At 38.5% G+C, this 24070-nt stretch overlaps 1 protein-coding gene across 10 annotated transcripts in view; it reads left to right on the top strand.

Annotated features, from left to right (window-relative positions):
• The window catches only part of Osbpl8 (oxysterol binding protein like 8), a 138633-nt gene that overhangs the window by 73608 nt on the left and 40955 nt on the right, over positions 1-24070 (top strand). For 9 of the 10 annotated variants that reach the window (XM_026784483.1, XM_026784481.1, XM_026784479.1 and 6 more), the window contains 3 exons: positions 14307-14377; positions 19863-19940; positions 22532-22633. In XM_026784483.1, coding sequence (XP_026640284.1) covers positions 14307-14377; positions 19863-19940; positions 22532-22633 — 251 coding nt within the window. Of the gene's footprint in view, positions 1-7222; positions 7895-14306; positions 14378-19862; positions 19941-22531; positions 22634-24070 lie in introns of those variants that run through there. The other variant, XM_026784480.1, reaches the window with a different exon arrangement.

Below are 24070 nucleotides of genomic sequence, written 5' to 3'. Positions count from 1 at the left end.
CCTGTAATTGAAAGTTGGTTAGATGACTTGCATTTGTATCAGTCCCATCAGTGAAAAGACAACGGCTTTCTGTTACTAAGAGCTGTGGCGTGCATTGGGCTGTGTCTGTGGATCACCTGGGAGCTGTGCTTAGCCAGAGTCTACTCAGCTCAGTATCTCTGGGGTGAAGCATAGTAACACGTGTTTATAAAGATCTCCAAGTCTGTCTGGTACAGCATCGTTTGACCCAGCAAATGGAAAACAATAACTGAGCATACTAAGAACATAAGTTGCAACTTCTTTATCTGCTATTCAAGGCTTTTAATTATGTCCAGTTTTATTCTCCCAATTTTTTTCTGATATTTCTCTCCTTAAACCCTGCTAGAAGGTTTTTACTGTTCTTTAGTTGGACTGTGCTTTTTCTTGGTTTCCCATGGTAAAATGTTCTCCCTTGTAATTGCTGATCCTTTCTACCACACAATTTGCTTCTTTATCCATTCCTGTGTTCATTGAGACAGCATCCCATGTAGGCCCGGGTGGCCCCACACTGTGGAAGGCCTTGAACACCTACAAAGGACCCTCCCAAGTGCAGAGATGCCGATGCACACTACCCTTTCTGGCTTTGTCAGACCGTATTGCATCATCCTGCTGTCTTCATTTTCAATCCCTATCAGTACGTTTGAGATTTTATAACTTGCTCATTTATATGGTTATTTCAGTAGAGTTTAGCTTCAAATTCAACAAGGAGATTTATAAAGGGTGTTAAATCCCTTCAGTTACATGCTTAATAAGTAGTCACATTTAAATAAATTCATTTAGTTTCATTGTTCTGTTTTTCTAGCTGTGTCTCTTTCATGTATATTATATCAAATTAAAGGAGAGGTCATAATTGCTTAAAAACAATTGGTTTCCGAAGCACAGTTTCTTCCCATCTTCTGGACTCTTCCTGTTTTCCTTTGGACACCCCACATTTGTCAGGGTAGTCTTTGCTGTCTGTCTAAAGCAGTGCCTTAGTTTCTTCCAAAAATTGCATATTTTCCACATTTTTTTCTTATCTGCTTATCTTACTGTTAAAATTTTTGTAAAATTTATGTATATAGATGTTTTCTTTGGGTGTGTATGTCCATGCACTATGTGCATGCCTGCTATTGTGGAGGCCAGAAGACGACATCAGATCCCCTGGAACTGGAGTTACAGACAGTTGTGAGCCACCAGATGGATCTAGGGATTGAACTCTGGTCCTCTAGAAGAGCAACCAGTGCTTTTAACCACAGAGCTATCTCTTCAGCACTCCCCACGCCGCGCGCGCGCACACACACACACACACACACACACACACACACACACACACACACACACACACTTTAAAATCAGCTTTCTTCCTGGGAGTTTAAGAACTATTAGAGTCTCAGAAAGGGTAGGGTTTGTTTCATTATGACCTGTTTGTTTGTCGGAAAGGCAGAGGTGTTGACTACCTAAGCTTGTTCTCTCCCTTTGTTTTTATAGAACAGGAATACCAGAGAGGATGGGACTCACTCATAGCTCATCTCTTGGGGAAGCTCATTCCCTCTGGATCATGTTTAAGATTTGTTATCGAGCTTTACAAAGTACTGGGCTTGGCAGCTAAGGTTTTCTGGGTTGTTATTTTTAAGCTAGCATGTAATAGATTGCTCTGTGTGAGAACAGGCTGTCTCAGGCTGTCAACTCCAGCCTACTTCATTCTGACTTTTGTTTGCTGTTGTTTTGTTTTTGAGGCACAGATTCCCCATACACCTCAGCCTAACTTGAATTTACAATCCTCCTGACTCACCTTCCTGAGAGCTAGAATTACAGGTGCATATGCATTATACCTGGCTCGGACTAATTCTTAAAGTTTTGAATTATTTTATAGCAAAAGTTTTTGTTCAGTGGTTATCTTTGTTTCATTAAAGTTAATTTAGACCACCTGAGTACTGCATTTCTATTGTCCCACAGTAAATTCTCTTAAACCTAAAATCAGTTCCCGCTTTGTTCTGGCAGCATTAAAAATGACAGGAGCCTACATCAAGGGCTAATAGAAAACATCAGCACAAGACAGGATTTCTCTGAAGCAGCTTTCAACTGTAAAGGGTTGTATCATATTCCCCAGGTGACCGTGTTAGGTGTTGCTGGTATAATCTTAGATGACAAACACAAGAGAACCTTCATTAAAGTGGTTCACAGATAAAGACATTTAGAAGCACTTTCTTCCATGAATCGAAGCAATTCTTCTTTTCTTGGTAAGACATTTGAACATCTGAACCTATCTTGGACCATAAACACACAAATATATTCTTGAATAGTATAGCTCAGGAAAATTGTGTTGTCTAGAAAGGTCTCTGATTTTCTCCTTCCCCCATCTTTATTCTCCTCACCCCCAATCCCAGCGCTTGTGCTGGCTGCCAGCCATAAGTAGTTGGGTTAAAAACAGTATGAATTACAGGCTCTGCCGCCGTCCGACTGTCTGAGTCCAGTGCACTCGCTGATGCTCTGAGGTGAGATTAGTTTCTGATTTGTCGTTCCTTGTGTTCAGGAAGTCATTTCATAGCATCATGAAAGTCAATATCATGTTTGGCAAATTAAGAAAATAAGAATAGAGTATTTCTAAAATCCTCTTGTAAAATGTTACAGAATCTATGTTTAACACTGCTTTTACAAGGGAAACTAAAATAACGAACATATTGACTGAAAATTAAAATGACTAATCCAGCTTTGTATTAAGCATCTTTGCTGAGACGAGGGCTGGAGGGGGTCTGGCGTACCATTGCCAGGCCTTCTGAGTTGTTTCTGTATCAAACTAGGAAGATGAATATATGAATAATAAGGGATATTTTTCTTGAAAAAATGCTTGAAGTATTTTTAACTTAAGGTATTGAAGGATAATCAGATACTACCTATACAAGCTAGTTCTTGCTATTGGAATTTAATTTTCTTTGTTAGGAAAATCTGGGAGAGTATACTCTCCTTTACACACACACACGTGCGCGCTTTATCAAGTCATAACAGGGTTTCAGTTCAGTTGGCTTCTGTCATTTTCACTTTCTTCTTTGAGGAAAATAGAGCCGATTTTCTGTATATTTTAATAAGTGTATAATAAAATTATTGTCATAATATACCAGTGAATGGCTCAGTGAGTAAAAGTTTCTTCGACCAAGCCTGGCAGTCTGAGTTGTCAGACTGTCCCAGGGTCCCTGAATGGTGTAGAAGGAAAGGACCAGTTCTTGCCACTTGTTCTCTGACTTCCACAAGTATGCCATGGGTGATTGTGCTTCCCTACTTGCACATCCATGGTTGTGCATGTGTGCACACACGCAAATAAATGTGGTTTAAATTCTGGTCACCATAGTGGCTTCTATTTGTGTTTTCTGTGCATTAGGTAACATTTAACAGTGTTTGTTAGAAGGAAATTAATATCTTTATGTACTATGAACTATTCCATGTAAAAGTGTAAAATATACTTGACTTTTACAGAATAATAAAACCAGTACTTATTTACACAGAAGTGCAGATTGAGACGGGATCGCTGTAGTACGTAGACGTCCTCAGCTCTACCCTCTAATCCCCATTTGCTGTCACACCCGCTCATCAGGTGCCCACAGCCCTCACCTTGTATGTATAGTAATGGTATTGTCATGTGTGCATACCTAAGACATTTAGGCTGGTTGGTGGTGGTGCACACCTTAATCCCAGCACTAGGGAGGGAGGCTGAGGCAGGTGGATCTCTATGAGTTCAAGGCTAGTCTGGTCTACAGAGTGAGTTTCAGGACAGCCAGGGATACATATTAAAACCCTGTCTTAGGGGAAAAATATTTACTTGGAAGCACTAAGTAGTGTCCAAAGAAAATATTTAGATGAATTTAATAGTTTATTCAAGCAAGAATAACTCATATTTCAGGCAGCACTAGGTATCATAAAAAGAGATTCAGAGTTCTTTGCAATGTGGGCAGTGAATAGATAGAATGAAGAAGTGGGGTACAGAATAGCTTTTTTTCTTCTGTGAGCATGGCCTGATCAGTTGGTTGGCCTGTGACTTGCGAAAGAAAGCTCAGTAGCTTTAGTGTCTTGGCTGAGATCTGGCTTTCTGTTGCATATTTAGACCAAATTAAGTTTGCATTCACTTGTAAGCAAGTTGTTTTATAGTTCATTCTGTAGGAACTCAGTCTGAATACTTTCTGCCTATTTAACAAGTTTGATGTGGGATTCCCCTCTGTATGTTGTGAATATATTTTATTACCATTGGTTAATAAAGAAGTTGCTTTGGGCCTGCACAAACAGAATAGAGCTAGGCAGGGAAAACTAAACTGAATGGTGGGAGAAAGAAGACGGAGTCAGGGAGATGCCATGTAGCCCTTCCAGAGACAGACGCCAGGACAGAACTTTACCTGGTAAGCCACAGCTACGTGACGCTGCAGATTGATGGAGATGGGTTAGTTTAGGATATAAGAGAAAACTAGAAATATGCTTAAGCTGTTGACCAAACAGTATTGCAAATAATATAGTTTCGGTGTGATTATTTCAGGAGTCTGGGCAGCTGGGAAATGAAAAAGCAGCCTCTCCCAACAGAAGTTTACTTGCTCAGAAGGGGCAATATTACCAGAGAAGAATAAGCCTATATACTCTCTGGGTTATAGCTTATCTTTGAATTCTTTGAGAATTTAATAAGAGTCTTGTTATGGTTTGAACATACATGAGTCCAGAGGTTCATGTCTTTCAGGCATGATCCCCAGATATTGGTGCTATTGAGAGGTAATTGGATCCTGAGGACTCTCAGTTCATCAATGGATTAAACCATGATAATTCCCTAGTTCTGAACAGACCAGTAGAAGGTATGTCTTGTCTGTAGGCTTTCCTCTAGTCTGCCGTGGCTTCCTGACTTCTGCGAAGTGAGCAGGTTTTGCAACATGCTTCTGCCATCATGATGTTCTGTCTCACTACATGCCTTAGCAACAGGGGAAGCCAAAACAAATATGGACTAAAACCCTCCTTTCCTTTCGAATTGCTTCTGTTGGTTATTTTGCTATGGTCATAGAGGTTCTCTGAGAAATGATTGGGAAGAATCATTATTAGTGAGTCTTGAAAAACATGGGGTTCAGCATTGCTTGCAATTTGGTTCTGGACAATCAGCAGAAGTATTTTGTGCCATGTAGCTCACAATATCCTATCAAGAATAAATGAAAAGTAGGACACTTGGTTGTGCTAGAAGTATTCTCAGCTAATTCAAATGTGGATGTAGGAAAAGAGACAGTTCTAGTGTACTCTAGGACAAGCTTAAGGTCAGGGAAGTACTTGGGCAAAGCTGATCCAAGCATTTCTCTTTGAGAAAGATGATGCCCTGGCAAGGGACTTTTTGGTGAAAGTAGCTCTTTTATATTTGGTGATCTTTTATATGCCACACACTGTTTGTTTATGGCTACTTGATGTATAGTATATATGCTGGCACAGTCTTTCAAACCTGCTCTCCCGGGACAGAAGTAAGTCCTAGAGAAAATTATTTGCATGAGTATTTTCTCAATTCTCTTGACAAAAAAAGGCAATAGTATGTGTTTGGAGATGTTACAGAGACTTGGGAGATAGTGGACTCATCCCGAACAGTGGATACTGTGCAGTACATTGGATTCTACTGTAGAACCAGAACTGACAAGAGGTGCACTCTCTAGAGAAATCTTTAAAAAGCAAAGAAAATAAAAACATGCGTGAAAAGTTGTATTTTAAGTTCTATCATGTCTTAAAAATATCTTTAGTGTATTCTAGTTCATAATGGCATGTTGGGTTTCTAAATGAGGCATCATTCTCCTTGAGATAGTGAAGGCATTACTTGTATGTCGGGCTTGTATGTTTTTAGCATTATTAATGAATATTTAAAAATATTAATCAGCCCATTTGACACGTGAAACAGCGTAATTTGCTACTGTGAATTTCGTACAAAAGAACTATTTGATATAAATACTGGCATGTGACTTGGCTTTCGTGCCTCTGCACGGCCATGACTGTTCGTTACTCTCAAGTTCAGCTGTCAAATGTGTGTTGTAGATGTATTCCCATACTTGTTTATATTCTTTAGAAAAACTTCTTTCCTCTGTCATCCCTTGAATTGTAGGAGAGAACACATTCTAATATTTTCACCTTGTCATTTTCAACCTGGACCCTTGGTAAACTTTACATAATAATCCCATAATGATACTCTTAGCATTTTATATTTAAGGAAATGGAGACTCATTAAATTTAAATACTACCTAACTATTAGAGGATAATGCCTTTTGTGATAATATCTTTTTTATTCCTTGAAAGGCAAGCACCAACTACATGAATTAATCATACTTCTCTTATTGTCTCCAGTGACAATTAGTAATTTACATTTTATGATATGGGGGATGAAGAAAACAGAGATCCTCTCCCCCTCAGACAACAGGACTGCAGCTTTATGGGACTGGCCATAAATTTCCTTTCACAATAATTTTGAAATGCCTTTGCTAAGGAAAAAAATGCATATCATTACATAGGAATTCAGTTGTGTTTTGTTTCTTCGTTTTTGAGACAGGGTCTGTAGCCCTGTGTGACCTGAAACTTTCTATGTAGACCACCTGTTTCTGCCCCCTGAAGTGTTGGGATTAAAGGCGTGTATTACCATAAGTGTCAGAAATTGAGTTTCTAAATGCCTTTTCTAATAAGGAGGGGAAACACTCTTAGATTTATATGGAATAATGTTTTATATGAACCAAGATGCAATCTTGATGTATGCGCATGGTAAAGAAGAAACTGAATCTTAGGACAAAAATTCTTGTAAGATTAAATCATCAAGTTTAATTTGAATGAAGTAAGGTATAGGATAAGGCAAAAGTAATTTAATAAAATGAGAAGGGTTCTTGGGAATTTTAACAGTTAGGCATAAGGAGACAGTATAGTTTATTACTTTCAAAATAGCAAATTATTTGTTTTTAAGTGGGCCAAACTCATTGGTAGATTATGAATAGTTCAAACACAATGGAGAGGAACTATAATAGCTAATGCTTCACAGGAGTGTTTAGAGCACACAGCATTATTATGGTGTCATTTTAATCTGCTGTGTTGATTGGCTCGCATTAACGCTGTCTTAATGACTCCTGTATTCCTCCCAGAAGTAAAATGTTTAATCCTCTGCTTTAGCAGTTGTGATCCATCAGAATTGAAAGAATATCTTTCCTTATGAATTCTTAATCATGGCCAAGACAAGCGGCAGATTAGATACAAATCTAGAAGCTTCAGGAAAGGTAGAAGAAAGTATAATGTTGAGATCTACTTTTGAAGTAACCAAAAGCTGGAAAGAAAAAGAGTCGGAAGAGGAGGGAAGTGTGGCCACATACTACAATCACATAATAAATGTGGTTGGTAAAAGGCTCGTCATTTTGAGAAGAGACCCTATTACTTCATCCAAAATGGCTAAGTATTGATCTTGCTTTGTTTTGCTAAGGCGGCAACTCAGGGGAGGGCATCATTGTCTTGATACAAACGTAAAACATTAGTGGGATAGCCCTTTAATCAATTCATTTGTAAAAAAGAAGTCAGTAGCTTGGCTCCCTGCCTTCCCTGTCAGTCGCCCTATCTGTTTATTGCTGATTTGACAGTCTCTAGTTCTCCTTTGCTGTTAAATGTGTGTGTCCTTTGTTTGTGCTGGTGGGGTTTGCCACATTTGGATGTGAAAGAAAAGCCTGTCTTGCTTTATTGGGCTTTAGCCCTCTGGGTGAACATATATATATTAAACAGACCTCTTAAACCATGAAAGAAGAGAGTTCACAGCAGCGTAGATTTTCTTCATGTGCTGGGGTTTCGTCGGTTTTATTTCCTCCACGAATTGATGGCCGAAAGCTTGTCCGGAATGCTTCGTTTGGAGGATACAATGAACTTTCTCCATCCTTGCAAGGTTTGTCTGTCTAATCTTGCATTCTTGCCTTAATTTCTTGCATATTCTTAATGAAAATAAGCCAGCAATTTAAAAATCTTAATGTGTTTCATGTAAACAATTCTCTTTTGAAAGCTTAGCTTTCCGTCCCTGCCTCTCTGTGGCTGGGCTTCCCATATTCTCTCTAAGAGTCTCCAGCTAAAACTTGAGCTAACGAGGCAGTGAAATAAGAACCTTGATTTCTCATTGTGTGCGGTTTGATTTCACTGTAGAAGTAAATTAAAGCATTTCTCAATTTGACATAATACACATGTATTTCTATAAAGAAATGGTATCGATGGAGGTTTTAGCAGATGAAACCCAGTTATTTAACACTAATATTCAGCCATTTCTGTAAAGTGATAATTATAATTGATGTTCAATGTATGTGCTTGTCTTAGTCTTTTAATTCTTGACTATAGTAACTTTCTCCATCTGTGTATATATTTGCTTCTAGGCTTATTCATGTGAAGATATTTTTTGCTAAGAATATTATGTTGTATATACAGTAATATTAAATAAAATTAGATGCTTTACAGTTATCATTTAGGCATTAAGTGATTGGTCAATAAGATATAAACAACTTGAGCTTTTATTTGAAAATGATTTATTGAGGTAAATATTAGATTATACATTTTAATTTAATTTTTTATATTTTCACATTATGAAAATTAAAAATACAGCTTTTTCCCTACATTAAATTTTAAAATATTCATTATAAAGAAAAATTGACTAGAACTTATATGTATTTTTCTGACATTTACATTTGTTGAATTTGCAATACAGTTTCTGTTTTATCCATAACCTTTTATTTTGGCTTTTTGTAAATAATAATGATGATAAGTTTATGCATTATTTTGAGATACCTAAGCAATTAAATATTATGAATTCACTAATTTTATATTCTTTTTAACAATGTTTTCAAAAAATATCCATGGTTCTAAGCTGTACCTAAGTAGCATAGGCTTTGAACAGTATTTAATCCGTATTGTCTTCTTAGCATAGTGTGGTTATTATCATGCGTCTTGTTTATGTCCTTAAGTAGTGCACTGTTTGGTATGTTTTTATTCAGAAGTGGCTTTCAAATATAGCGTACTGCAGCTTTTAGGTAATGTTAAGTATTGCCTTTGCTTATGCAGTGGGACTTGGTTCTCTTTTTGTATTTGTCTTCTCGACTGTATTTTTTTTAAACCATTGCTAGGTATAATAGCACATACCATTTGTTGACCTTCATACCACAAATGTGTTTAGTATTAAAATAATAGAAAATTCACTATTGTGACATATACTTAATTACGTGATTAAAGACATAATTGTAAGTTTAATACATTCAAAGAATGTATTTAAGATAAATTTTTGGTAGTTCTGTTTTAATAGATGAGTAAATGATTTGCTGAGTCTCTCAATTCTTCCAGTATGGAAAATCATTTAGGGTTGCTCCCATATTCTGTGATAAAGGCTCTTCAAGATGCCAGCTCTCTCAGTTAAGCAGTCCAGTCAGGTACTCTACAGAGAGGACTTTGGTTATGTATTTAAGGTAAAGGGAAAAAGAGATACACGTGTTGTCTTCTGAGTTACTTCATTGTACCGAAAGTTATCCTAAATGCATTTGCTTTCATCTAATAGCGTAAGAGTAGAAATTAGTTCTACTCTGTTGATATTTAAAGGTAACTTTGTCTTACGTGTTAATTTTTTATTTTAATTTTCATAGGAAAGTTGGTCTGTCTCTGCTTCCATCTCTTTCTCTCCCCTTACTGTTCTACCCTAAGTGTGTTGTCTTAGCCCTGATAATGAGCTGTATCCCAGAGCTCCTGCCTTGCTTGTGTGCTCATAATAGCACTGTGGTGCAGTGGGGTTTTGCTTAGTTTAAGTCTAATTATGTCTCTAAATCTTAGCTCTTATTTTCAGCTATGGTCATTGTACTTGTTTCTAGAATACTACCTAAGAATTGTGGGAAACCTTTAGCAAAGAAATCACCTATAAAAGGCTGCAAGCTTCACTGAAGGCTTTTAAAAAATTCTTTCTTACTTCTTAGATTTAAAAACTTGCAATTATTCGTGACTGGAGAGATGGCTGAGTGGTAAGAACGCTGGCTGTTCTTGCAGAGGATGCAGGTTCAATACCTAGTATCCATGTACATGGTGGCTAGCAGTTTGTAACCTGAGTTAATACCTAGTATCCATGTACATGATAGCTAGCAATGTCTGTAACCTGAGTTCCAAGGGTTCTGACACCCTCTTCTGGTTTCCTTGCATATCAGGCTTGCACATGGTACATATAAATACATGTGGGCAAAATACCCACACATATATAATAAATATTTAAATATATCGATTATTCATTGTGTGTGTGTGTGTGTGGTTGGTGGTGGGAGCATGCTTTGCGCTTGTGTGGAGGTCAGAGAACAGCGTGCAGGATTTGGTTCTCCACCCTGCAGGCCCTAGGGTTGTACATGAGTTGTCATGCTTAGTGTGGCAGCAAGTGCTGCCCTCTGCTTCTCCATCTTCTGCCTCCCTTAGGAGTTTTTCCCACGCAAAGTTTACTTCTCGGATAGTCAGCATAGTAAATGTTTGTGATAATCCTATATTTGCTGAGTAGATAGCTGTTAAACCTGCATTTGTAGAAGTATATCCAATTTTTAAAAGACCAAAGCAACATAATTTTTTATGTTATATCTAATCATTAATGATCAGCAAGCCAAGTTTGCTCCTGCAGTGCACCGCGTCAATGATGCATAGTCTTGAGGAAGTTGGTTTACTTAGAACCAGTATTCTGTTCTACTAGAAATAAACGCTATGTACTAATATGACAGGCAGTTTTCTAATGTCAGATTTATTTAGATGAGAAACTAAAGTTATAGAAGATAAATAAAGCGACATGGATTTATAATTGCATGATGGATGAGTTCTATTCAGGGAGTTCTTGTGAGCCTATGACTGCTCCAAATGTGAAAACATTAGAACAAAAGGATATGATAGCTGTTTTAAATGCCAAATTGTGTGTGATTAATTTGTGTTTGAGAACTGTAATTAGGAAACTCTTTTGTATTAGCTTTGAAGAGAACATTTTGGAAAGGTATCAATATGTTTTGTTTTTAGAGAGTGCCTATGGCGTTCTCTTTAGACTCTGATGGCATTCTCCCCTAGAGCCGAGTGGAACCACTGGGCTAAATTGCTTGCTCATCCAAGGTCTACAGCTAAGGAATGGTGGTGCCAGTGCTTGGACGCCATCGCTCGCTCTCTTCGCTGTTCCTCCACCTTCACCAGAAGCAGTTAGTGCAGGGCTGCCCATCTGTGTTTAGGTGCTTCGCTCCTCTCTAGACAGTAACTTTTTCTGCCAAATGAATAATAGGGAACAGTGAACTGGGCACTTGAGGGCTCAGCCAGGCTCTCCCTGGGCAGTCTTGGCTTTCTTGGAACTTGCTATGTAGACCAGGTTGGCCTCAAACTCATAGAGTTCTACCAGCTTCTATTTCTCAAGTGCTGAAGTTAAAGGTGTGCACCACCGTACCTGGCCACTACTAAATACTTTTGACAGAGCCCCAGAGGTCCTGATAAATAGACTTTCATGGCCTAAGTTTTAAAGAAAAGGTCCTGATAAACTTAAACAGCAGATTTTTTTAAAAAGCGTGATTATTCTGTACCCTTTTAGGAGTTCAGATCTATCCAATCTTACAAGAAGATCTAGTATAAACGCTGGCAACAATTTTTTACATTACTGCCTTAGAATTTCCCTTGGAAACCCAGAGTGCGATTTGAAAATTTTTTAGTTTTAGGGCTTTTTTAAACTCTAATTGAAATTCAAAAAATGTAGTCAGATTTGCATATTTTAGAAAGCATTTAACTTCACTCATTATAGTTAAAATTATAAATAATTGGAAGTTATTCATATGATATAATATGAAACTAATTATATGATTTGCAAGTTCAAAGTATAAGGTTCTATTAAATGGAATTCTTTGATTTAACAAGTAATATGTGATCTAGGTTCATGAATGTCATTTTCTAACATTTGGAATGTTATATATCATTTGCATTTTTTATTTTATTTTATTTTTTAAATTTATTTATTTATTGAGGATTTCTGCCTCCTCCTCTCCACCGCCTCCCATTTCCCTCCCCCTCCCCTGATCAAGTCCCTCTCCCTCATCAGCTTGAAGAGCCATCAGGGTTCCTTGACCTGTGGGAAGTCCAAGAACCGCCCACCTCCATCCAGGTTTAGTAAGTTGAGCATCCAAACTGCCCAGGCCCCCCCAAAGCCAGCACGTGCAGTAGAATCAAAAACCCATTGCCATTGTTCTTGAGTTCTCAGTAGTCCTCATTGTCCGCTATGTTCAGCAAGTCCGGTTTTATCCCATGCTTTTTCAGACTCAGGCCAGCTGGCCTTGGTGAATTCCCGAAAGAACATCCCCATTGTCTCAGAGCATTTTTAAAGTTTTCTTTATGACTGGGGGATGGCTCAGTTGATAAGTTATTCTCTATGAAGACATGAGGACCTGGGTTCAGATCTCCAGTACGCTGGTAAAAACTAGGTACAATAAAACATGCCTATAAACCCAGTGCTGGGGAGGTGGAAGCAGTAAGATTTGCTGGGGTCTTCTGGCCTTGGGCAAGCTCCGGGTTCAGAGAAAGACCTGTGGTTGGAAAGACACTGACATCAGCCTCTGAACATACATTCAGGAAATTTATTCAAACATACATATGAGTACTCACGCAATCACACATACACAGTGTTTAATTTATAGCTGTATTTCATTGATGTTATGTTTTAAAATAATATATGGATATAGGCGCAGATGGACATTTTCATAACATAGTAAATGGGTTGATGTAGATTGAGCTGAGACTAGAACAATACTGGTGGAGAAATTGAAGCCTATTCATGAGAGCAAAATTAGCACAGAAATATCCTGTGTATATTTAGAGGTTCTTTGAAGTTATGTTAGTCATTAGTATCGAGAATTCTTTATTGCTATATTTATAGCTTCGAATACATTTTTAAAATTTCTACTTTAATTTTGTAGCTTTTAGTGTACTTTTATATTTAAGTTCTAAATTCCTGTAAGTTTTCATCTAAAAATCCGTGTTGCATTTATGAAAATTTCCCCTTCTCTATATTAGAACTGAATACTTTTTACTTTTTCTAGAGAAGTATTTTCTCATACTACAAATTTAATTTAGTAAAGATATCTGAATAAAATAGTTGGTACTGTGGGCACATGCCTCACACCAGGGCTGGTTGGTTGGTTGGTTGATTGATTGAGTTTTCTTGCCTCTTTCTTCCCCTCCTTTTCTTCCTTCTTTTGTTATCTCCTCCCATGTCCTCTCCTGTGTTTCTTCCCTCTCTTTGATATATCCTTTACTGAAAATTTGTTTCCCGCCCTTCTTTATTGCCTTCAGGAATATCTCTCCAGTTTGACAGGAAGAGAGAAAAGTTAGTTTGGATGCTTCTGTCACTTCAGAAGTCAGCTCACTGGAGTTCTGGGATATGTCTTGCTGAATAGAGAGCATTTCTAGCATGAACTTGATGTTGATTTTGACCCCCACCCCATTGCTGTATACACTGGGTGAAGTGGTACTAACCTGTGTAAACTCAAGGCAAATCAGAAGTTCTGGGTCTTTCTTGGCCCCACAGCAAGTCCAAGGCCAGCCTTGGCTACACGAGGACCTGTCTCAGAAGAGAGAGAGAGGGTATAGGGAATTAAGAAATGAGCTTGCTAGGAGGAAAGCTCTGAGCAGATGGTTTCAAGTAAAGTGGTTCAGTAGCACAAAAGCAGTATTCAGCTTGACATTGGTGGACTCGATTGCCTCTTTCTGAGTTAATTCTTTTGAAAGACTCACTTTTATTCTTTGAGAATTCACAATGCATAAAACATAGTTCTATTATATGATCATATTTACCCTCCAGGCTTCCCCCAACTCTTCCCAGATATACACCCTTTTTCCTCCCTCCATTTAACCCCCTTCTGTATTTTGTTCTTTTAATTCTTTTTAATGTATACATGTGATTGAGTTGATGAATGCTATGTGTGTATGGGTGCAGAGGCCAGAAGGGAGTGACGGAGCCCTTGGGCTGGAGTTGCAAGCAGTTATGAGTTGCGTGATGTGGGTGTTAGGAACTGAACTCAGGACCTTTGGAGGAATAGCAAGTGCTCTTAAGCCTTGAGCCATCTCTTCAAGCTCCCACCCCCTGTAAAAAACACACAGAATCTAGTTTGGCTCCACCTTAATTTTAAAGAAATAAAGTGAGATGCCAATAAGCCATAGTAGTTTGAGCTCTATAAGCACAGATGAATATCAAGTATATCTAAATGGAATAGCTCATATTTACTCTTTAACATAATGACTATATATTCAAAAGTTGTAATAATTGAATATTGGCATTTCCCCCAAAGGTTTTGAAAGAGGAAAAGAAGATATTTCTCAAAATAAAGATGATTCTTCACTTTCAATGTCAAAGAGCAAGGTAGGCATATTATTGTTCCCAATGTATAATAGTACATTTTCCCAATATTTAAAGTGAAGATACTGAACTGAAATCCTGTAAGTATTCATAACAATTTTTATGTTGGTATATCTCAACCTTGTAGTATATATGAAAAGTATAAAGGTCTATACTCGGACTTACTGAGGTGCTATTAAGTATTTGGAAAGTACTGGTTAGTAGCCATTGCTCTCTTCAGAGTGATACTGGTTTTGGTATGTGGGCTACAGCAGGATGTCTCAAACTGGAATCTGGGCGCTCCATTCAGAAATACCTCAGACTTCATGCTTTTAACAAAACTCTTTTTAGGTATTTTAAACTTATTTATATAGCATTTCTTTTCTTACTCATTGCAAGGTTCGTAGCTGAGTCCCCTATAATAAAAGGCATATTAACAAGACAAAATATACATATTTATTTAATGCTAAGTATAGACATTAATTTCCCAGCTTTCATTTCCCAGCCGACCAGACCCAAATAATGACACAGAAACTATATTAATTACAATACTGTTTGACCAGTGGCTTAGATATATTCCTAACTAGCTCTTACATCTTCAGTTAACCCATTTCTATTCATCTATGTTTTGCCATGAAGCTGTGGCTTACTGTTAAGGGTTCTGGCATCTTTTCTCCTTTAGCTGCTACATGGCATCTCCTGACTTCACCAACTAACTAACTAACTAACTAACTAACTAACTAACTAACTAACTAACTAACTAGCTCTATCTATCTATCTATCTATCTATCTATCTATCTATCTATCTATCTATCTATCTATCTATCTATCTATCTATCTATCTATCTATCATCTATCTCTATGTTTGGATTTCTTGTCTGGGTTTACTCTGCTAAACCATTGGCCAAAATAGCTTTATTCATCAACCGATAAAAGCAAAACATACAGAAGGACATCCCACGTCCTTAAGTGTCATGTTGAAGCCTTCAGAAGTGAAGATAACCCTTCTCCCAAAGAAACAAGCAGGGAAACTTGTATGAGTACAAGTATGGTTGAGCAGAAATAACAATGAAAGGGTTAAAGATCTAAACCAGTTGTGCACTCCTTGTCTGGAGTGCAGTGCTCTAGGTTCAGTTCCCAGCTCCATATAAATAAATAAATAAATAAAATACACACATGAATAAATGAAAGAATGTTCTAGTTTGCTTTTAATTGTTGTGACAAAATACTGACCACCAGCTCTCAGGAGGAAAGAGTTTGTTTGGCTTACATGTCCTGTCACAGTTAATCTTTGAGGGAAGTCAGAACAGGATCTCAGTCAGGAACCTGGAGGCAAGAACTGAAGAAGAAACTGTGGGGAAAAAAGTGCTGCGTACTGGCTACTGGCTTGTTTAGTCTGCTCTGTTATATAACCCTGGACCACCTGCCCAGGGGTAACACTGCCCACAGTGAACTGGACCTTCCTATATAGGTCATTCATCAAGAAAATTCCCACAAGCCAATCTGATGGCAGTAATTCTTCAGTTGAGAGTCCTTCTTTCCAGGTGACTCCAGTTTGTGTCAAGTGGACAGAAACTAAACAGCAGAGAGGGTAATGTTTGTGGGGATTCTTGGTGTCTCTGTGTCTCCAAGGATAGAAGAACATTTGCTTCGTGAAGGGAAGTGTTAGATTTCTTTTATGGCCTGTTTCCAGGAAGAAAAATAGTAAGATAAAGCCAAAGAATGGCCTTCTTCCTTCTGCACTGTCTCGTAGTTCCTTCATCTTAAAATGAGCAGATGCTGTTTTCAAGTACTGTGTGCTGGGCTCTGCTGGGCATTTTATACCATCTGCTTTTGTGCTGGTGGTTTTGTTCTTGGAGATAGGGCTTCTCTGTGTTGTAGCCCTGGCTGTTCTGGAACTCTGTTCTTTAGCCCAGGATAGCCTTGACCTCACAGAGATCCACCTGCCTCTGCCTCCCAAGTGCTGGAATTAAAGGCATTCACCACCACCACCCGGCTTATGACTTGCAGTTCTTCAAAATTGAAGAAAAATGTATCAGCACCAATGCTAGAAATGCAAAGCTTGTCTTTATGCACTTAGTACAAAATTGTTGAATATTTGGTGTAAAAGAGTTACTGCTCAGAAGCTATAAAACATAAGCACAAAGACCTATGTGGCACAGCTGCTATTTGTCATCATTGTAGCTTGTAGAAATGGAGAGGGGACCGCAGAACCGAACTCTGCAGTCTCTGATGTACACTAATGCCTAAAACAGACATGTGCCTTGTTACCCCTGTGCTTTGTATAAAAGAGTATCTAGTGTGTTGATCTTTAAAATTAAATAGGAAGTTAAAGTCTCCATTATATTAGCTAGGCACATCTCACATGTTGAATAACTACCTGTGGCTAGTGACTGCCCTGTCACACAACTCAAATGTAGTGATTTGAGGAGCAGTCTGGGCTGCATTGGCCCTATCCTGGAGAAACAAACAGAGCTTAGAGAGAATAACTCTTAGCAGGATAACCGTTTGTGTTAGTAACATTGCACTTATCCTGCTATTTTTCAAGAGATCTATAGTAGCTAGTTTGTTCCTAGGTGTTTTTATTCTTATTTAAGTAATTTTGGGGAACAAATTTAAATTTTAAAACTTATTTTATTTTAATGTGTGTAGGTGTTTTGCATGTGTGCCAGTGCACCACGTGCGAGGTGCCGAAAGAAGCCACAGGAGGGCCTTGGGCTCCCTGGAGCTGCAGTTACAGGGAGTTGTGAGCCACCATGTGCCGCTGGGAATTGAACTCTGCTTCTCTTGAAGAGCAGCCAGTGCTCTTAAAGGCCAAGACGTCTCTTCATCCCTTAAACAGCATTTTTAAAATGAATTTTTAATCATCCTATGTCCATGACGGGAAGGGCCAGTATGAGTAACTTACATAGTAAGATAAATGGAATCTTGTTGCTAGGATAAGGGGTTTCTGTAATATAGATAGATCCCTTTACTTGATCCTCCAACATCTATGAACTGCTTATACGTTTATAAGTTATTACTACCTGTTTTCAAAAGATATGCTTACCTCAATGTTTAAAGTTTCTTTCCAACCCATAGTATCTTTGTAATCACAGTGATGTACTATTGTTCCTTATGAATGTAGTGTTTTGTAGTTTCTGTAGGAAATCACAAGACATTTTGTACCTTAATGCCTTACTCTGAAAGGTGGATTTTAACTACATCTGCAATCTAGAATATAATTAGAAACTTGAGTCAGAGTGTATGTCAAGTATTATGTTAAACACTTTATATGTGTTACCTTATTAACTCCCAAAGCAACCTTGTGAGTTAGCAGTAAATGAGGATATTTTACTAATTAGGACACTAAGAACTAAGAGATAAATAACTTCTTAAAGTTGCATTGCCTGTAAGGCCATAGTTGTAGTGGGGAGAGGCATGCTAGCATTCTAAAGCCATAAGCCTACTAAAGTGAATATCTTCAACAAAGAAACAAAGATGGTTCATGTTTGAGTCTATTAATTCAGAATCAGGCCTGGTGGAACGTGCCTAGAATTCCAGCTGGTTAGGAGCCTGCTGAAGCAGGAGGATTGTTAAGTTCAAGGCCAGCCTGAGCAACTTAGTAAAGCCCTTTTTCAAAATATAAGAACAGAAAAGGGGGATTGTAGGTGTTGCTCCTACAGCAGAGCAGTTGTTAGCATGCAAGAGGCCATAATAGGTTCAACCCCAATACCAAAGTTTAAGAAAAGTAGTGTGCTGGCTCGGAAAGCTGACGTAGTGATGTTTGGGTAGGAAAATGGTTGCTGACTCATTGTTCCCCGCAGCTAGACTGCACAGTACTGCCAGAGCCTGCCGAAGGTGTATCTTGATGTACCAGTCTCACGGGACAGGCTTCTAGTCTGCTTATTCATATGACAATGTTATCTTCTAAAATCCAAACCAGATCTTGTCACTTGGAGTTGTTGGGGACACATGTTCTCTTTTTCATAAGGAGAAGTTTTACATTTGATTCTGGTTGCTACATTGTATGAGGAGCTCTGAAAATAAATAAAAACCGTGAGACTACTGAGAACATGAGGCTCAGAATTAGGGACAAAGTCCTGCTTATCTACTTGGTGTCTGTATGATTTGGGGAAATATATTTAATCTGTAGATATCCTCTCCTTATTAGTAAAGGGTTACTTCTGCTATCTCAGGGTTGTTTTAAGCATGAAGTGAGGTGGTACATAATGAAGAGGTACACAGTGCTTAACACAGTACTTTGTAAATAGTAGGTCAGCAGCATAAAAGTTTAACCAGGTTGGTCTCTGTCTTCTGTTTTGAAAAGTATTTGCAGTTTGTTCCCTGTTCCTTAGTACCATCAACATAATCTCATCTATTCCTCGTTTCTGTAAAGTATTTCATGCCAACCACCAGGAGTATTTTTAGTACAGAGAAGATAGATAAACTTTAGTAATATTTTCATTCCATTGATTTATCAAAAAATGTTTAACTCATTCCTTTTCTTCAGCTGGTCCACTGGCCATCATCATTGAATAATATTCAAATGTTTTTATCCTTGATTATAGTCAATGATACTCTGCAGGTCTGGTTGTTTAACATTTAAAAGCTGCTATTTGGTTCAAGTCCCATGTAATCCTTGATACTAACAGTATTACTAAGAATGCTAGTATGTTTTCCTATGTCTGACAGTGGTAAAAATGAAACATTATAGGATATTGAAGAAGCAGATAGATTTTGTTGTTTGAAGATTTATAGAAATGGCTTTCAAATGTATGCTCTTGTGCCGTAGTGAAAGATTACTACAGGCACTGGATCTGGAGGCCTGGGTTTTGGTTACTGCTGTGTTAATGATTGTGACTAATCGACCCCTTACATGATTTTTGATCATGTGAAGTGAATATAAAACCATGCTGTTCATTTTTTAAGGTTTTATGAAGATTAAATAACTATTAACTATAAACTCAAAACCTACATTTTGTTATTAATCATTAAATTAATTTTTGTCATTAATAATAATTTAATGATAATCATAATTTAATAGTTAATGACAGAATGAAAGGTGGGAGGGCACAGATCCTGGGAGTATTGATGTTGAAACATTGGAAAGCTAAAGTGTCTTAGCCTTAGTTTGTGAAGCTGACTGGGGTTGGGTAGTTGGGTAGTTGGGTCTGAAGAAACTTCCCTTTTTTGTTTAGCACTTTTCAGAGGTCACTTTAACACTACTTTGGCAATTTTTATCCTACGAATAACTGAATAATTGTATATTTTTAAAAAATGTTCTGAGAAACAGAGTATAAAATTTAGAAATAATAACTTCACATTGCAGATTAATTTTTGAGCATGTGTGTTTGTGTGTGTGTCATAACACAAATACCAACTAGGGAAAACCTTTATGAAAATCTGCATTTGCTTAAACCATAGCAGCAAATGGGAAGCGTGTAAGAAACGTAATGTTACGTTTTATGTGGTATGTGAAATAAATGTAAGTTTTAATTCTCATCCCTTTATTTCACTTCCATCTCAGTCTGAATCTAAACTTTACAATGGCTCTGAAAAGGACAGTACCAGTTCGAGTAAACTCACCAAGAAGGAGTCTCTCAAGGTCAGTTTCTGTGCTTGCCTTAAGATTATAATGACAACATTTCTCCCTTTGCTCCCTCTAGAACCCCCCCCCCCCCTTGTATGCCCTTCCCTGCTCTCCTAAATTCATGGCCTCTTTTGTTAATTGTTATTGCATGCATGTGTGTCTATTCCAAAATATAATCTCCTCAGTCCAGCCAGTGTCACTTGTAAATGTGTTTTCAAGGCTGTCTATTCGGCACTGGACAGCCAGTTTTGGGGTATTCTTCGCTGAGGAGGGCCACCTCTTCTAATCCTGGGTTTTCTCAGTTGCCTATAGTTGTTTGTATGGGACTGAGGCCTTGTACGCTTTTCCCTGTTCCCCCTTACATGCCAATTGGAATTGTGTAGTGTGAATTATAATTGGTCAGGTATCGGGTTAAATGCTGAAAGATAAGGGAAGTAAAGGAGCCAGCCACTAGAGAGACTTCTTACTTCTACCAGTTCCTTAGCCCAAAGGGATCTCTGCAAATCCTCAGACTGAATGGGCAAGAAATCCTGTCTCCTTCCGCCTTATATTCCTTTCTCCACTTCCCTAGTATTGGGTTAAAGGCCTGTGCCTCCCAAGTGCTGTGATCAAAGGCATGAGATTCCAAGTGCTGGAATCAAAGGTGTGTGTCATCACTGTCTGACGTCTATGGTTAACTAGTGGCTAGCTCTGCCCTCTGATCTTCAGGCAAGCTTTATTTGTTAGAGCACAAACAAGACATCACCACAGTGATCTTGTTCAGCTCATGTTTGGACAGTCGTGTTGGTGGAACTTTACAGGTATAGCGTCTGGTGTTACTATGAAACTCTCAGCGAACTTCCCGATCCTGTCACATTGTGCTTAGCATGTGCTTTTGAAAGTGGTCTAATACAAAATATTTATATGTATGCTTCTAAAGGGCGAAGAAAAAATTCCAGAGGGATGGAAAGGCAAAATGTTCCTATTTTTATAGTGTGAGGTCAGCTGATGATCACTTTTGATGACTGTTGAGAGCAGGCTGTTTCCGGCTTCAGCTGGCTGTAGCACAGGCTCAGGATCAGTGTCCCTTCCCAGCTTTAACAGCAGCGTGACACCCATTGTGTGTGGAGCACCAGTGGACATTTCTGGCGTTCATTTAAATTAGTTTGCCAACTACCAGGCCCATAGGAGTATGTATTTTGTTTGACCTGTATTGCATTTTAAATTTTGAGACAATAAAAGTCCAGATTTCTAATTTCTCTTAAGAAATGTGCAGTGTTGGGGCTGCCTTCTCGACTGGCCACAGATCTGGGAGCTTACAGGACACATGCTCTCTAGTGGTTGTGGTACCTGCTGATCCACCTCGTCCATCTGTGCTCTATGGCTGGTCCTGTGTGCATCTGCTGCTCTTTAGAGGACCTGAGTTCGGTGCCCAGTACCCACATGGCCCTGTTCAGAAGATCTGAGGGCCCCTTCAGTCCCCCACAGGCACTGCATACACACGACAGACATACTTGTGGGCTGGAAAAACACCAATATACGAAATAAAAGTCAAGTCTCAAAATAATAAAATGCTGTTAAGTCTAAGGCATGAGAGGTATATAACATTTAAACTTTATTATGTGCGTGTTATCTCAAATTTAACTTTGATAGATTTTTATCTTATTTAAAGAAAAACTGTAGACACTAATAGGTTATTACTCTTCCTCCCCATTCAAATAAAAAACAATAATAAAACTATTAGTTCACTTCTGTTTTCTTGGGTTACTTCATAGAAATAATTTACCTATAAAACCTATAAAACTAAAATGGTTTAATTGTTCTTATTTATTTCAGTCTTAGATTTTCGTAAAATGAAAGGTCACAACTTCCATTTGGGAGTAGTTGCAGCATTGTTTGTAATAAAAAAGCTAGGAGCTAAGATGATTTCTACCAGTAAGGGTGCTTTAGAAAAACAACCTGGCTCTTTAGAACACAGCCGTGGAAGGCAGTCTGTCTTGGTTTGGATCCGGCTTCACACCTTGATAGTAGTGTGATTCTGGGCACATGGCTGTCTCAGTAGAAGTATCAGTGTTCTTGAATGTAATAAAGCTAATAATACTTCTACTTGAAAAGCTAATTGTGGTGATTGAATGAAGTAATGTTATAGATACGAGTTTAGAATAATGACAGTTCACCAAATGCACTCGGTGTCATCATATTTTATTTGAGCTGGGGATCCTCTAGCACAGGTGAAAGAATATGGTAGAATAGAAACTCTCAAAACAAACCAAAAACCCAAAAGCCAGCAGTGCTACTCAAAAGCCTTTAGTCCTAGTGGAGGCAGAGGCAGGCGGATCCCTGAGTTCCAGAACAGCTCTACAGAGAAACCCTGTCTCCAAAACCAAACAAACAAGTCAAATGGATTGTTTTGTTTTTAAAAACATAGAAGCTGTGCATTTCTACAGATTGTGTGTATCTGAAAGGATAAAAGAGATTTAAAATGATACAGAGGACTGGACTAGTGGTCACAGAAACCAGGCTCCTACCTGTGCTGTCAAAGCTTCTGTCCAGTTTTTTATCTTAAATGCTGGAGTTCTAAGAGGTTGTTTCCTCTACTGAGTGTTTTTGTTTCTATGTTAAATTAGGTACAAAAGAAAAATTACCGTGAAGAGAAGAAGAGAGCCACGAAGGAGTTGCTCAGCACCATCACAGACCCTTCTGTCATTGTCATGGCCGACTGGCTGAAGGTCAGGCTTGGGTTTGAACTCTCGCTGAGTGCTTATTCACTGGGATGAGAAAGCTGAGACAGAACAAAAGCTAGGTTCTCAGCGGGAGGGAAGGTATTTCTGTGTTCTGTGTGCCAATCTTCACAAGGGCACATACTGATAGCAATTCAGCTCAAAGGACATTTTGATTAGCGTGATACTGTGTTGCATACTGTACCTCATTATAAAGATATTTTATTGTTCCACTTATCATTTGATATTATTGCAGATTGGCATTTGTATTGCTAGGACAAGAGGAGGACAAGTTGATATGAAAGCTGAACCTCAGAAGCACTGTTAAGTTCACGTTGCTGTTCCGTTCCTTTTCCTCATCCAGTCACTGTCTTTCTTCCCAGGCTCACCCGAGGGGTAGCTCTGGGAATCTTTACTCCTAACTTTGTAAGACTTTGACGCCAGAAGCCCTAGTGTCTGACATTTTCCACAGCCCTAAAGACTTCCCTTTTCCTGGAATTAGCAAAGCCGCTACCCAGTGGTTCTTAGAGACGTTTGAAAAAGTTCTTCCACTACACTGAGAGCCCTAATCACAGTTGTACCCAGCTCAAGTACTACAAGGGTTGTCTTCGGTTTTGTGCTGAAATAAATTCCAGTTTACCTTATCTCTTCTAAGAGCTCTGGATCCTACTTGTTTTCTCTCCCAGAGCTCTTCTCCATATGCTCTGCACGTCCCCAGACATCCTTAGGACGGAAGGGTCCTTCTTCACCTTCCCACCCACTCTGTTATTTTAAAACAAGGTATTGCTCTATGTAGCCCTGACTGGCCTTGGACACATGGCAGTCCTCTGGCCTCAGCATCTCAGACGCTGGGATTATATAGGTATACATTTGTAACAAGAGGCTGTTCGCTTGTTTCCCGATTGCTCATTTGTTTCCCGGCCACCCAGACCTGAATCATAACACAGAAACTATATTAATTACAACACTGTTTGGCCTATTATCTCAGACTTCTAATTAACTAACTCTTACATCTTAAATTAACCCATTTCTATTACTCTGTGTTTCGGCACGAGGCTGTGGCTTACTGGTAAGGATCTGGCATCTGTCTTCTTTGTAGCTACATGTTGTCTTCCTGACTTTGCCTACTCTCTCTATATAGCTCTTCCAGCCTGGCTATATGCTGCTCAGCTATAGGCTGAGGAAGCTTCTTTTTTTTCCACTATTTTATTGATTTTTATTGAGCTCTCCATTTTTCTCTGCTCTCCCTGCCTCTCCCCTCCCATTCAACCTTCTCCCAAGGTCCCCATGTTCCCAGTTTTCTCAGATCTTGTCTTTTTCTACTACCCATGTAGATTAGGTATGTATATCTCTTTTAGGGTCCTCATTGTTGTCTGGGTTCTCTGGGATTGAGATTTGTAGGCTGGTTTTCTTTGCTTTATGTTTAAAAACTGCTTATGAGTGAGT

This window comes from Microtus ochrogaster, chromosome 24, assembly GCF_000317375.1.
Source record: "Microtus ochrogaster isolate Prairie Vole_2 chromosome 24, MicOch1.0, whole genome shotgun sequence".
Lineage (NCBI taxonomy): Eukaryota > Metazoa > Chordata > Mammalia > Rodentia > Cricetidae > Microtus > Microtus ochrogaster.
The sequence above is the reverse complement of the archived record's forward strand: the minus strand, read 5'-3'. Positions and strand labels throughout refer to the sequence as shown.